The sequence below is a fragment of the Haliotis asinina genome, chromosome 1, assembly GCF_037392515.1.
Source record: "Haliotis asinina isolate JCU_RB_2024 chromosome 1, JCU_Hal_asi_v2, whole genome shotgun sequence".
Classification (NCBI taxonomy): domain Eukaryota; kingdom Metazoa; phylum Mollusca; class Gastropoda; order Lepetellida; family Haliotidae; genus Haliotis; species Haliotis asinina.
The window spans coordinates 82,125,201-82,141,172 of NC_090280.1; the positions used below are offsets into that span (position 1 = coordinate 82,125,201).

A 15,972-nucleotide genomic window follows, 5' to 3' on the forward strand; every position below is an offset into this window, starting at 1 on the left:
AACCGTTGGTACATCATGCGAAAGACCTGGGTTTGATTCTCCACATGGGTGCAATGTGAGAAGCCCATGTCTGGTGTTCCCTTCTGTGACATTGCTGGAATATTGCTATACTGGTGACTGAATTTTCCACACCTTATCACTGTATATTACTGCAGAAAAGCAAATCACATAGGTAACCTGACCCGCTAACTTGACCCTCAAAATAAGCATCAAAATGGTACATATGATATATGCAAAACCTTTTTCGCCACCATATGACTGAAATATTTCTGAGGCGACGTTAAATTATGATTCATTTACTAAAGGATGTCCCAGCATCACTATACTGAGGCTAGGCTGCATCCCTGGTAAGGACAGAGTACTAGAGCTGAAGGCTACTGATGTTCCGGAATGTGTTACCATGTTATCATTAAGCATCCTGACATCGCTGTAATTCTGCCACGGCAGATAATGTTGGCACCACGCACAGCGAATGCTTGTAAGTCTAGATCAGCTACAGAGACAGCTTGGTAAATCCCCCAAAATCAATAGTCTCCCACAAAAATAATGGCCAAAGCGCCTCAGGTTATTACAAGCATGGCTGGATACTCTTCTCTACCCCTGACCTACTGGATAAATATTTGTGATTAGATACATTAAATAATGCACCATTGGCTGCGTTGTAATTCCCACATTTCCCTCCAAGACAAGGACGGGTCTGGCTTCAGTGGAAAAGAAATCTAATATAGCATTTGGCTCTCATCCCAGACAAATGATATCTCATATGGAGCTGAACAAATACCTATCTGACTCAAACAAGATATATTTGGGCAAATTAGGAAAGGTTTAGGCGGGGCTGTCCACACTGAGACCACTTGACAAGGATTTGGGTTGGACGATGATGGCCGAGGGAAGGACTGTGAGGAAGGATATGGTTCGTAATGGCCTCCAGGCGGCGGTAACCTCTCCTTGTCTGGTTCACACGCTGGCTAGGAGATATTTCCAAATTGGCCGGAATTTGGACAGAACACTGAATCAGTATTACTGGAACTGTCCAATACTGTCTTAATCCTAGTACAATGTAGTGTAATCAGACATGACACTAGAACAGGTTACTATACTGCTATACTAACTTGACTGAATGAACCATACAGCTATACTAATCTATACGAGACAAAGTTACTATACTCCTATTCTAGCCCATACCAAATAAGTTAGTATACTAACATATTCAACATAAGGTTACTATACAACTACACTAACCTCTACTAGATAAGGTTGGTAATAAAATAGGATGAATGACTCAATGAGTGTGGATTTACACTGCTCTTGGCAAAGCGGGAGACACCAGAAAAAAGGCTTCACACTGCCCCAGAGCCCGGATGAAATCAGACGCTGTACCTGTCAGTATTGCTACCTAAATTTCAGACACTGATGGGTTTAAACAATAAATTCTACCATTTTATCTCCTACCAAACCTGCTTCTTACATTCTTGGTTTCCTAAATAAATAATTTTATCTAAAAACTAAATAATACCAAACCATACACGAGAATACTTCTTCAAACCATTAACCTCTTAGAAAAAATGTTAAGATATAGTCATGAAAATTTTCATTGTTAAATTTTGATTTTTTTATTGTAATTTTGCAAATTATTTACTTTTCCAATATTCAAGATATTGTTCTGAGATAAGTCTAGTTTGCATCCTGGGATTAATCTTTTCAGATTGTGCTGTCTGATGTATTTAAACAGTTTTCACAATCATGACGTGTTGGCAATACTGACTGAAGGAGAAATAAATGTACCACAGCATTGCTACTTTTGTGTAAACAGGTCAGTGAACAACAACATAATACTTTTTCAGATAAATACATCTGTAAGTGGACCATACTCCATTGCTGTGGTGGGTATCTGCTATATTTGATAAATTATTTCCAACCTTATGCTGCATGACTTTCATCCTTACATACGCTATTTCAGCACTTAACTGAAGCCTTGTATCCCGATCCACAGTTCTGTTTGATCGCAGAAAGCAAACACTAATATATCATGTCATGTCATATCAACAGTATTCTTGTTTGAAGATCAAATGATATCCTGACAAGGTTGCAGCCAAAATAGATTTATTTTAACATTTCATGAATGGTGTTTGAAATTGAGCTTGGAATTCAAAAGGTCTTGTCCCCAGATTTAAACACACTACAGCTGCGAGAGGACCATCAGTCATTCAGTGAGTTGTGGTTTCATGCAGCAATTATCAAGCAATAACTATACTCCAGCAATATCATGATGGGGGGGCAACAGAAATTCGTTTCACACACACCAAGTCCCCATGTCAGGAATATTTCCTGTCCTGTGTGACAAGCAAATGCTAAAACCGAAAGGCTACTCCAACTGTCGCGCTTTACTCATGTGTGCTTCATACATTTTACCCATATACCTGGGTCTTCAGTGTGACGAGTCACGCCATCGCCCCAATGGGTAAACTCCAATGTTTTGAATATAGACAAAGATGAGAAAACACAAATGCTGCCCCGAATCAGTCTGATTCTTCACTACAATCCGTTCACTGACATTCAGAAGAAAGAGATGTACTCACTTTGCTCGTAGGGCTAGCTGGCGGTCATTGGGGCACACCCATCTGTCGAGGGCTCCCCCGCCCCCTCCACTGCTGCTGGCAAACTCCCCCATCCTCTGATGGGTTGTATGGTCTCCTGGTCTCCTTAGGCTTGGTCACCAGTGCCACTGAAAGGTAACCATACCGTGTGACAACACTACTGTCATAAACAATCAATGCAATATGATGTGCATTCAAAAATACCCCAAACAGGATATCAACACTTGATATATTGACACAGACTAACAAAAGAAATTTTGATACAGATTATTGTAATCTACATAATATCCTCCCGAAATAAATGTCAAGAGGACTATGTTAAGGAATGTTTGAACAGAGCAGTGGAACTGAATAACAATGAAAACAAATCATGTTGGCAAATATATTTTGTATCAGTGACTGAGTGAGTAGGTATTAGTTGGATGATGCCTTAGCAACATTCACAATGGGGTGACACCAGGAATGGGTATCACATGTTGTACCCATGTGGGGAATCAAACCCGAGTCTTCAGTGTGACAAGTGAACGCCTTCATCACTAGGCCACCCTGCTTACACTGGCCTATATGAGTGAGTGCGTGAGTGAGTTGTTTCACATTGCACTCAGCAATATTCCAGCTATATGGCTGCGGTATGTAAATAATCGAGTCTAGACCAGACAATCCAGTGATCAACAATATGAGCATCGATCTGCGCAACTGGGAACCGATTACATGTGTCAACGAAGTCAGCAAGTCTGACCACCCACTCCCGTTAGTTGCCTCTTACGACAAGCATAGTTGCCTTTTATGGCAAACATGGGTTGCTGAAGGCCTATTCTACCCCGGGACCTTCATGGGTCCCTGGCCTATATGAAGACATGTTAGTCACCCTTCAACACTTCAAGTTCATCAAGTCTGAATCACTGTAATCAGTTCAAATCTCCAAGTCCAAGGACTGATCCAGGATTTGGAAAAGTGTGTGAGTATGGTTCAAAGTTACTTTTAGCAATATTCCAGCATCATCAAGGTGGGGATACCAGAAATGGCATTCATGCTTAGAGTCCATGGCCACCATGTGGTTGGAATATTGCTAAGTACGGCCTAAAACTAAATTCACTCACTCACTCACTCACTCATAGAGTCCATGAGGGGAATCAAATCTGGGTCATACTCGGGACAAGCCAACACTTTAACTATTGGATTACCCCACCACCCTAGATTTTGGAGCAGGGAGGTGCATACAAATCATGAAGTACTAGAGTTGTGACGATTAATTGATACGCAAGTTATTGCGATTCAAGAGCTGCATGATACGATAAATCGATACGATTGTCGTGTATCGATTCAAAACGATACTTACATACTTAGCAGTCTACGAAAACACTGTCCCCCATTCTATTAAGATTTTATTGGAAAAAATTGCCATGGACATGTTCCGACTGAGAAAATTTTCACAAATTTATTTTGTTGTGTGTGCAAAAAAGCCAGTTGTGCCAATGTTGATCCCTGCTGTTCCATTTTTGGGGAAAACACTACTTTACTGACACATGCTAAACATTTTTAATAAAATGTCTTTCATGATGACATGTTTTATTTTTCTTGGGAGAAGAATACCTTCCCTGAAATGATAACATAACATCACATTATTTCCAGTACTTTTATTTTTTGTATACAGGGACAAAATATTGTGATACGTATCGCATCGTATGTATCGGACTACCAGTATTGTGATACGTATTGTATCGTGGCATGGGCATATCATCACAACTCTATGAAGTACAAAGGTTTAAAGGTACAAGTATTTGGAAAAACAATTTTGGATCTGGCCTTTAAAAGTCAGGCCACTTATGACAAATATGGGGTTGATGAAAACCAGTGCTAAGCCTGATCATCATTGGGCTTCACTTCTAATGTACATCAGCTCATCTTGCAACATTGTGCATGTTGTCTCTAAGACTTTCAAAACTAAATAAGTTCTTTCATCGCTTGTTCCACATTGTAAATGAACCAGTAGTTTAAATTTATCATCACTGAACACATCTGTACATGCTGAGATTTTGACTGAAAATGCGATGTGTCTTCCACAGACATAGCACAGTATTAATATGGATTTTGACATTAAAAGATAATACTACCTGATGAAAACACTGTATAATGGCATCAATCTAAATTTACCAGTCATGCAAAAGTCTGGTGGACGAAAGAACGTATTGTTCGCCATGCTTTTTTCTTCACAGGTCTTACAATCCTTATCCTTAGGACAGGAAAATATATCTTTGCTTGACCTCTAGCTTGGTAACTGAGAGAAGTGGGTTAGTGAGTTTAGGGATGTTTAGGTGTGCACCACACAAGGGAGCCATTTTTCACTCTCATGTCATGAGCACTGATCATCATTGTGCCCAGTGGTGGGTTGGTTGGTGCATTAGGATGCAGCCAGCAATATTCCAGCTATATGGCAGTGACATGTGAATAATCAAATCTGAAAGAGACAATCCTGTGATCTACAGCAAGAGCATCAATGACGTGTCAACCAAGTCAGCATGCCTGACCATCTGATCGTGTCGGTCGCCTCTTATGACAAAAATGGATTACTGAAGATCACTCCTATCCAGGATCTTTACAGGTAAAGCTGAGTAAAGAGTGGGTGAGTTTTATGTCACTTTTGGCACACTGTTTGGCAATATTCCAGCAATATCATGGAGAGGACACCATAAATAGGCTTCACACATTGTACACATATGGGGAATCGAACCCAGGCCTTCTGCTTGATGAGCCAATATGTTAACTACCAGGCTACCCCAACATCCAAATGTGAAAAGAAAATCTGAATATCAGCCAAATTTGTCAACCATATGTTTCTAATTAGTAAGTTAGTTAGTTCTAATCATTCCAAAACAACAGTCTGACAAAAAGGGCAGTATTTAAAACAATTCAGCAATGTTATGACAAGTAAATGTAGAATAACATTCTTATAGATATTTCATCTACCCTTAAACATGATTGGGGGGAATTTGAAACAAAATCAATAAGTTTCCTATTAGAAATGTTGCAAGATTTAGGTTGTTGTTGAAAAACAAAATGTCATGTAGATGTAGATATTCTCAGACAGAATACTGTATATATATTTAAGAACCAAATGTCTCTAAAACCAAATGAAGACCTTAAATAGGCAAACTGCTTTAATGAATTTAATGCATCACTGTACTGAATGACAAGTGAAAAAGGAAATATGCATTCAGAAAGAACGAAACGCAATGGTGCTCCAATGTTCGAAATAGATTGAAATTTTATCAACAAAAGGATTATAAATAATTACTGATGGTAAAAATCATATTCTTGATTAATTGGAATTTTGTTGTTTTAGTAAAACACACTTGAATGAAGTAAACTAGCAATGAAATTCAAAGAATATTATGTAAAACTATGTACACTGTATTCCATAGTCATGTATTCATCAGTATGGTAAATATTATTGTAACCTGTCTATGAAAAAAATTCACATCTATTGTGAATGTAATGAGATATACCGATAAATGATTCTTGGGTGAAGAAAAAGAATAATTACCTGAATATTAATTACAGAAAACCCTGGAAAAAACCCTTAAAATTGGTGACTTCGACATAAATGTATATATTTTGATCATAATCAATAATTGTTCACCGCAAGTCCTTGATAACTGATTGTGGATTTGGTTTTGATTCCAAACACAACAGAAATGCCTGTGTCTTCAAAGTGTTACAATCTCCTTCCACAGAGCAGACACTTGGGCAGACGATGTTACTGCTGTGTCCTTATCACACCGTCTGGGATGGAAGAGATAGCATCAGCCGTTAAATGTTACAGTAGAATTCTGTCTAATGACATAATGAAACAGTAAAGTTTTTATCATCAGTCACTTAAAGCTGCACTGAACACAAAGATGAGTAGCATGTGTCCTAACTGTCCCGAGAATCTAGAGATACCCTCTGACTGAACTGACAGGAATCTAGGGATACCCTTTGACTGAACTGACAGGAACACGGAAGTACAACCTGAATGAACTGACAGGAAACTCGTGGCACATCTGCCTCAACTGACAGGAATCTAGAGATACCCTTTGACTGAACTGACAGGAACATGGAAGTACAACCTGAATGAACCGAGAGGTAACTCGTGGTGCATCTGCCTCAACTGACAGCAATCTAGATACCCTCTTACTGAACTGACAGGCATCAGGAGGTACCATCTGACTGAACTGACAGGCATCAGGATTTACCATCTGACTGAACTGACAGGCATCAGGAGGTACCATCTGACTGAAATGACAGAAACCAGGAGGTACCATCTGACTGAACAGACAGGAATCTGGAATTACCACATGACAATACTGACAGGAATAAGAAAGTGCCTACATTTCCTTGACAGTAAGTTATCGGATGAAAGGCAAAAGCAACAGAACGTGAAGCTTGTGCATGCTCCACTGGACAGCAAGACAATTATTGCAGTTAACACAGAAGAAGTGTAACTTGGTGTTTCAGGCTGATTGCCTTATGACACTGATTTGTGAGGACATGACGACAAGAGCTGAACAAGCTGCATGTCCTGAAAGCAATTCTTTACGCTGGTATACGACTTAATGTCGCTGCAGTGTCACTGAAAGTTGACAAATGATTGTAAAACTGGACAAGTCGATATTTAAACCCATGCAGGTAAAACTGCCAGGTTAGACTGCATGACAAAGTGAAGCTGGAATCAGTGATTTGTTCAAACATACAACACACCTGGCACACAATTCAAAATTAATGGACATCTATAGGACTGAAGCAGCTAGAAAACCACTGGGACATACAGCTTTTGTTTTCTGCAGGTCCTTGTGGTCGACAGCTTTTCACCTCCAGTTACTATTTTCAGAAAATATCATTCAGTAATTTCTAGTTTTTATCTCGATCAGCAGCTGTTGTCTGTAAGTAAAACGCCTATCACTTTTGAGGGTTGTCACATTTTCTGTTTGTTGACAATTACTTTTATCATAAAAACTGTGTTCCACAGGAGATATTGCTTGTGTGAGATCATATGATATCACCTAGGAGGTATTGTTCCAATGCCCTGAAACTGCTTGATGACGTCACAATGTTATGACATCGCTTCACTGTGAAGTCTAATGAGAGATGTACATTTTTCATTTTCAACTAATGAAGAATGATCTTTGATAATAAACAGCATCTCACCTTTGTGTCTACTGATCTCAATTATATCAACACTCAATAAAAGTAAAAGCCTCGGATGTTTGTTACTTTATCAACTTGTGTTGATATAACTGATATCCGGAGACACAAAGGTAAGATTCTCCATATATTGTAAGTCAAACATTGGGCCTACACATTCTGATCAGAGTCCACAACTTTCTATAGCTCTGAGTACTTAGGGCCTGCAGGCTTTTCTGGGTTAAGAGAAACACTGACATAAACTAACCTAGAGGTAAGGTCCGACTTGCTCACTTGACTGACACGTCATCGTACCCTAATTGTGTAGATCGATGCTATGTTGTTGATCACTAGATTGTCTGGTCCAGATTTGATTACACATAGCTATATTGCTGGACTACAGCTGAGTGTGGCACAAAACTAAAATCACTCACTCCTGTACCGATACAGAAAGTAACATTTCTTGTATCGTATTGTCACATTACATCTCACAATTCACAAGTACACTGACGTTTTGTTATATTCTTATTTCCAGGCCAAGCTGTTCCAGACCTTTTGAGACAGAAACTGTTGCATTGTAACATGTCATAGTGTTTCCTCAAAAACTCCATCTTGCCAGTGCATCCTCTGCTTGTCTTCTGTACTCCTCTGACATTTCAAAATGAAAGAGACTGTGTGGTTTCTTGCATCACATTCAGACCAAATTATCTTTCAAAGACATTTGATTCTTCTCCTCATTGGGTTCTTACAAAAATCTGATGTGGAATTGCATAACTCTAAAGAGCATTGAGTGTTTCTGATCCTTGCTTGTAAGACATGCCAAAAGGTACTGCAAATACTCGGCTCATGTTTTCTTGGCTGAATACTGTAGACAGTTTGTGAAAGCAAAACGAGCTTACAATGCTTGGAATAATTAGTGATATAGACACAAGCACATCATATGAGTTTCATAATCAAGGAACAGAAGTCTAAGAAAGCTGCACATCTGTGTAGAATATGTATTGAAATTTCCAAAATATGCACTGAAATATATCTGTAGCATCCCAAATGGGCCAGGAAACTACACAAATGCTTTGGTTAGTTGGTAACTTGTGTACCCTAACTTACTGGTAAAATACAAATGTGTAAGAGAAAGTATGTATCTGTCAAATGTTATTTGTGGATGGGGTAGATTTTTTTAATTGAATTTCACTACGTAAGAGTATTCTTTGTGAATTACAGAAAGAAAAATTCATGCAAATACAGCTAAGTTAAATTTCCATGATTATCTTTTAATAAATAATGTGATGAGACTATGCTGCACACTTATTGCAAGTTGGAAAAGAAAAGATTGCATCTTACTAGAAAATGCTTATCAAGAGCTCTGAAGGAAAATGTAAACTGGAGAAGTTCTGAAATACTTACCACATTGATCATACCTTAGATGAGCATGACATGGAACTGGATATGAATCTGAACAATTTCTGATCTGGTATATACAGTGCAGAAATTGCTGACCTTGACCTTGAGATACCACATTTGACCAAACATCAATAAATGGTTGTTGTGTTGACAGGACATTGTCATGATAGCTATCCCCTGATGACTAATTATCACATTTCATTATCATACAGACAGAATGGGATGTCAACAGGTCTCGCCTCCACGAGTCTAATTACTGCCTGTCATGTGTTCCCGAACCATGTACAGGTCTTGTTGGTTAAACGTTCCCCAAAACAAGATGGTGGCTTATTGCAAAAGAGATGTTTACACAGGGAAGCTGAGTATGACATTATCGTGAACACTATTTTGGGCCTAACTTGGAGAGAACAAAGCGTACTTGTTTCTTCTTTGAGCGTGTGATAAAAGGGAGGTCATATGAGTTGGACAAAACAGTGTTTGGAGTGAGTGAGTGAGTGAGTTTAGTTTTAAACTCAGCACTCAGCAAGATTCTAGTTACATGGCGGTGGTCTGTAAATAATCGAGTCTGGACCAGACAATCCAGTTATCAACAAACATCATGAGCATAGATCTGAGCGATTGGGAACCGATGACATGTGCCAACCAAGTCAGCAAGCCTGACCACCCAATCCTGTAAGTCGCCTCTTACGACAAGCATAGTCGCCTTTTATATCAAGCATGGGTTGCTGAAGGCTTATAGTACCCCATGACATTCACGGGTCAACAGTGTTTGGAAAAGAACCTTAGTCATATCATGGGATGAGCAAGTGAGTCAGTGAATGAGAGAGTGAGTGAATGAACTAACTGTGCCTTACACTATTTTCAGCTCTATTCCAGACCCATCTTAGAAGGTACAGATTGACAGTCTCCTGTGATAAAATGGAAGGTGAGTGGGGGATGGACCTGGTTGCTTGGACAGTTCAGCAATATTGGTGTAAATTAAGTCCAAGTAGGAAGAAAAGCAGAAGTGAAGTCACAGATGTGTTCCATTTAGGTGAAACCCACAATCATACGTATGCTGTTGAAAAATCTAAGAACTCAGCCATGTTGCTTATTGAGTTGAAGGAAGCAGTGGAATATGGCACATCTGTCGGAAGGCAGAGGGAGAGAGTGGAGCGGAGTGGAGTGGAGTGGAGTTGAGTGAAGCGGAGAGGATCGGAGTGGAGTGAACTACAGAGAGGATTGCAGAGGGAGCGGAGTGGAATGCAGACAAATTGTGTGGATTGTAGGAGGAGCAGAGAGGATTGCAGACGTAGCTGAATGGATTGTAGAGGGAAACAGAGCAGAGAGCAGAGCTTGTGGAGGGGATTGTAAAAGGAGCGTAGTGGATTGCAGAGGGAGCAGAGAGGACTGCAGAGGCAGTTGAGTGGATTGTAGAGGGAAACAGAGCAGAGAGCAAAGCTTGTGAACGGGATTGTAGACATGGTAGAAGGAGTAGATTGTAGAGGGAACGATTTGATTTGTAGTGGGAACAGTGTGGAGTTATGGAGAGTGGATTGCACAGGGAGAGGAGCGGATTGTATAGGGAGCAGAGCAGAATGTGGTGTATTTGGGACTGTAAAACTGGGTTTCCTTGAAAAGTACTGAATATATCGAAATGAGAAAGAAGACCCACACTCAGGATCTGTATGTTTACCAGGAGGCCTCCACAAACTTGGGTATTGTGATGACACACTCAGCAACATAACTAAGGGTGTTTTTTGTAATCAGATGAAATTCATCAGTCCTTACATCAAACAACTCATCCTAATCCCATTAAAAGTTGCCGAATCCATGACTTGCTGGAGAACATGTCGGAGGTATTTCAGGACCATAATTGGTTAGCTCAGATGCCTACACACAGTTTGGAGCAAGTGTTGCACATAACGGTATAAATATCTGCAACCCACGACCCTGTGTGTTGTGTGGGATGGACAAAAGATAAGAGCCCTCTCTCACATCAAAGGATTGTGTGATAAGAGATCTGGAAGAATGATCCCGATCATGCTGCAAGTAATCACAAAGGAAGGAAAGATACATACAAGTGTATCCAGGTCAAAGTAATTTTGGTGATGTTTTCATCTCCATCTTAATCAACATCATCACCATTTTGCTACAGCTTTCAGAGAAACCGATCACCATGGCAACCACTAATCGGAACCAGTTCCAGGGTGGCTATTCTGTGAGATAGTGCTGTATGTAAGATCTTCATCATCTGTTTACTTCCAGCTTGTAGAAATTTGGGACAAGTAAATTACTGGTATACGTCACTATCAGGGTCTTCTCACTTGTATGAGAGAAGGCTACATCACTTCCTACCAGCTTTTGCTATGTTCATCAGTAAACAGTTTTGACCTGGGGCACACATTCATGCCTTCATGTATAGAAATGGATAGCAGATTTCATCACTTACAGCTGTAACACAGGTGTGATATAGCTGTAACAATGGTATAACTTAGTTGTAACTATTGGGTATAATATATGTGTAACGTGGGGGTGATAGAACTGTAACAAAGGTATAACCTAGCTGTAACTGTTGGGCTTGATATAAGTGTAACATGGGTGGTATATAGCTGTAACACAGGTGTGACAACTGTAACAATGGTATAACCTACCTGTAATACATGCACAACATAGGTGTGATATAGCTGTAATAATGGTATAACCTACCTGTAACATACATGTAACATATATGTGATGTTGCAATAACAATGGTAAAACCTAGATGTAACTGTTGGGCATGATATAGGTTTAACATGGGTGTGATAGAGTTGTAACAATGGTATAACCTAGCTGTAACCGTTGGGTGTGATATAAGTTTAACATGGGTGTAACAATGGTATAACCTAGCTGTAACCGTTGGGTGTGATATAAGTTTAACATGGGTGTAACAATGGTATAACCTAGCTGTAACTGTTGGGCTTGATATAAGTGTAACATGGGTGGGATATAGCTGTAACACAGGTGTGACAACTGTAACAATGGTATAACCTACCTGTAATACATGCACAACATAGGTGTGATATAGCTGTAATAATGGTATAACCTACCTGTAACATACATGTAACATATATGTGATGTTGCAATAACAATGGTAAAACCTAGATGTAACTGTTGGGCATGATATAGGTTTAACATGGGTGTGATAGAGTTGTAACAATGGTATAACCTAGCTGTAACCGTTGGGTGTGATATAAGTTTAACATGGGTGTAACAATGGTATAACCTAGCTGTAACCGTTGGGTGTGATATAAGTTTAACATGGGTGTAACAATGGTATAACCTAGCTGTAACTGTTGGGTGTGATATAAGTTTAACATGGGTGTAACAATGGTATAACCTAGCTGTAACTGTTGGGTGTGATATAAGTTTAACATGGGTGTAACAATGGTATAACCTAGCTGTAACCGTTGGGTGTGATATAAGTTTAACATGGGTGTAACAATGGTATAACCTAGCTGTAACTGTTGGGTGTGATACAGGTTTAACATTGGTGTGATTGAGCTGTGAAAAAGGCATAACCTAGCTCTACCTATTGGGTGTGATACAGGTTTAACATGGGTGTGACATAGCCATAACAATGGAATAACCTAGATGTAATGTAACTATTGGGTGTGACACAGGTTTAACATGGGTGTGACATAGCCATAACAATGGAATAACCTAGATGTAATGTAACTATTGGGTGTGACACAGGTTTAACATGGGTGTGACATAGCCATAACAATGGAATAACCTAGATGTAATGTAACTATTGGGTGTGACACAGGTTTAACATGGGTGTGACATAGCCATAACAATGGAATAACCTAGATGTAATGTAACTTTTGGGTGTGATACAGGTTTAACATGGGTGTGACATAGCCATAACAATGGAATAACCTAGATGTAATGTAACTATTGGGTGTGATACAGGTTTAACATGGGTGTGACATAGCCATAACAATGGAATAACCTAGATGTAATGTAACTATTGGGTGTGATACAGGTTTAACATGGGTGTGACATAGCCATAACAATGGAATAACCTAGATGTAATGTAACTATTGGGTGTGATACAGGTTTAACATGGGTGTGACATAGCCATAACAATGGAATAACCTAGATGTAATGTAACTATTGGTTGTGACATAGCCATAACAATGGAATAACCTAGATGTAATGTAACTATTGGGTGTGATACAGGTTTAACATGGGTGTGACATAGCCATAACAATGGAATAACCTAGATGTAATGTAACTATTTGGTGTGACACAGGTTTAACATGGGTGTGACATAGCCATAACAATGGAATAACCTAGATGTAATGTAACTATTGGTTGTGATATAGCCATAACAATGGAATAACCTAGATGTAATGTAACTATTGGGTGTGATACAGGTTTAACATGGGTGTGACATAGCCATAACAATGGAATAACCTAGATGTAATGTAACTATTGGGTGTGATACAGGTTTAACATGGGTGTGACATAGCCATAACAATGGAATAACCTAGATGTAATGTAACTATTGGGTGTGATACAGGTTTAACATGGGTGTGACATAGCCATAACAATGGAATAACCTAGATGTAATGTAACTATTGGTTGTGACATAGCCATAACAATGGAATAACCTAGATGTAATGTAACTATTGGGTGTGATACAGGTTTAACATGGGTGTGACATAGCCATAACAATGGAATAACCTAGATGTAATGTAACTATTGGGTGTGATACAGGTTTAACATGGGTGTGACATAGCCATAACAATGGAATAACCTAGATGTAATGTAACTATTGGGTGTGATACAGGTTTAACATGGGTGTGACATAGCCATAACAATGGAACAACCTAGATGTAATGTAACTATTGGTTGTGATATAGGTGTAATACTGCTGACTGGTACATAGCAACATTCACATTTTCACTAGTCTTGCTACACAAGTGTACAATACACAGCTGTTGTCAAAGACTAGCAGATTTACATTCTTCAAACTATATCTTCTCCCATTCCAACCTATTTTCACAATAACGAATTCATGAAAGCACAAAACTTGCCTGATTTGTCCAACACTGAGTGAGAAAATTACATTCTAGCTTTCTCCAGACAAACATGACAGCTCCATTGGGCCAGAGTGGGCAGACATGAGATTTGAAAATTGAAGCCACACTTAACACAATCACCTTGCAACTCAAACTGTAGTCTGATCCTGTAACTCAAAATGAAGTCAGTGAAAGGCTGTGTCCATAAACTTACTGTCTACTTTCACCCTATAAAATCCACTTTACTCATCTGTGAAGATGTCATTATTCCACCAACACTAATACTGGCTGTCTACACACTCAACAAGATTTCCAATCTGAGTTGAGCTGACCGATCTGGACTGGCTGAGCTGAGCTGAGCTGAGCTGACCCCAGGCGTAAACCACCTTCCAGTATGCCTCAGAATGAGGCTCTCCCCCTCACATTTTTATCCACAGTCTGACAAAATAATCCTTGAACACAATCACAGATACCATTATCAGCGACTTTGTTTCAATTTTGTCTTGGATGATAAAGGAGTTTTTCACCTTGTGACTGCGTCAGTGGCAAATCTCCACTGATAGAAACATCGCTGTTGACATTCCCAGACCTGTCAGCAGACAACTCTCATGTGAAATATCTACAGCTTTGACAGATTATCTTCACCACTGATTTTTATTAAGCGCCTGTATCTACTTGAGAGCTAATAGACTTTTCTGAGTTACTGTTTGTCAAAAAGTATTGATCGACATTGGGATGAAACACAAATACAGATAACAAAGTTTCTAGGAACCTTTCCATTTCTGAAAAAAAAACCCAAAAAGCTCAGAAGTTAAAACTTGGCATTAGGAGTCTTTGCCATAACCGTGGTGTAATGTACAAAGACTTAAACTTAATTTCAGACATTTGATATAATGTCACCAAACCTCCAAAAGCCTGCATAATTTGAATACTGGAAGAATCATAACATCTTTTAGACCAAAATTTACTAAAGAACCAAAGATGAGTTAATGTTGGGTTTCCATTTTGGTACAACAAAGTACAATCTATCCTTTTTGCAGGTAGCAAGCAGGACTAAAGCAGTAGGACAAAAACACATACCTCTGGTACAATGATTGTAACAAATTACCGTTAATTTACTCTTTGATGTGACAGTCTGACACAATGGGTTGATAACACATGCCACTTTCTTTCAAGGAATCAATTTTTTACATGCTCCACTGTAGCATAAAAGAGTATCTTGTCTCTTGAAGTTTGTCTGGAATCCTGCAAGCTATAAGCCAGTTAATGTCAAGTCAAAAGGAGTTTGATATGTTCCATGGATTTGCTGAAATGTGAGAGAGCACCTAATTGCTCAGCCATTGTGCAGCCTACTTTCAGTGACCTATGCAACAGCCACAAAGGTAAAACTTACCCTTAGGCCAGACCATTTTTTTTCTTGTTTTACAGATTTTTAAGAATAAGAAAAAAATAAGAATTAATTTTTCCTGCTCAAAAAATAAAATCCTAATGTTTTTATAGGCTAAAAATGTAAACTCACAAGAAAATACTTCTTAGGTTGCTTTTTTACCCATATTCACTACATAAATAGCCAAAAGTAAAATACTTTGATTATTTAGAAGGAATATTACTTTGATTGCAAATTTTAATTTTTATGTTTTTTTTTCCGCCTGCCTTTAGGTTTCCCCTGAACTAAAATCCATAATACAAGAAATAAAATTGGTCTGGCCTTAGGAAATAATCAAACATTTGAAAACAAGTCAGAAATATCATCATTTGGAATC

The 15,972-nt window shown here is 38.9% G+C and overlaps 1 protein-coding gene across 4 annotated transcripts in view; it reads right to left on the reverse strand.

The window, feature by feature from the left end:
- LOC137298040 (double C2-like domain-containing protein beta) overlaps window positions 1–15,972 on the reverse strand; it is an 88,477-nt gene that overhangs the window by 38,105 nt on the left and 34,400 nt on the right. For all 4 annotated transcript variants that reach the window (XM_067830107.1, XM_067830091.1, XM_067830100.1 and 1 more), the window contains exon 2: window positions 2,580–2,725. In XM_067830107.1, coding sequence (XP_067686208.1) covers window positions 2,580–2,671 — 92 coding nt within the window. In that variant the 5' untranslated portion in view covers window positions 2,672–2,725. The remainder of the gene's footprint in view (window positions 1–2,579; window positions 2,726–15,972) is intronic.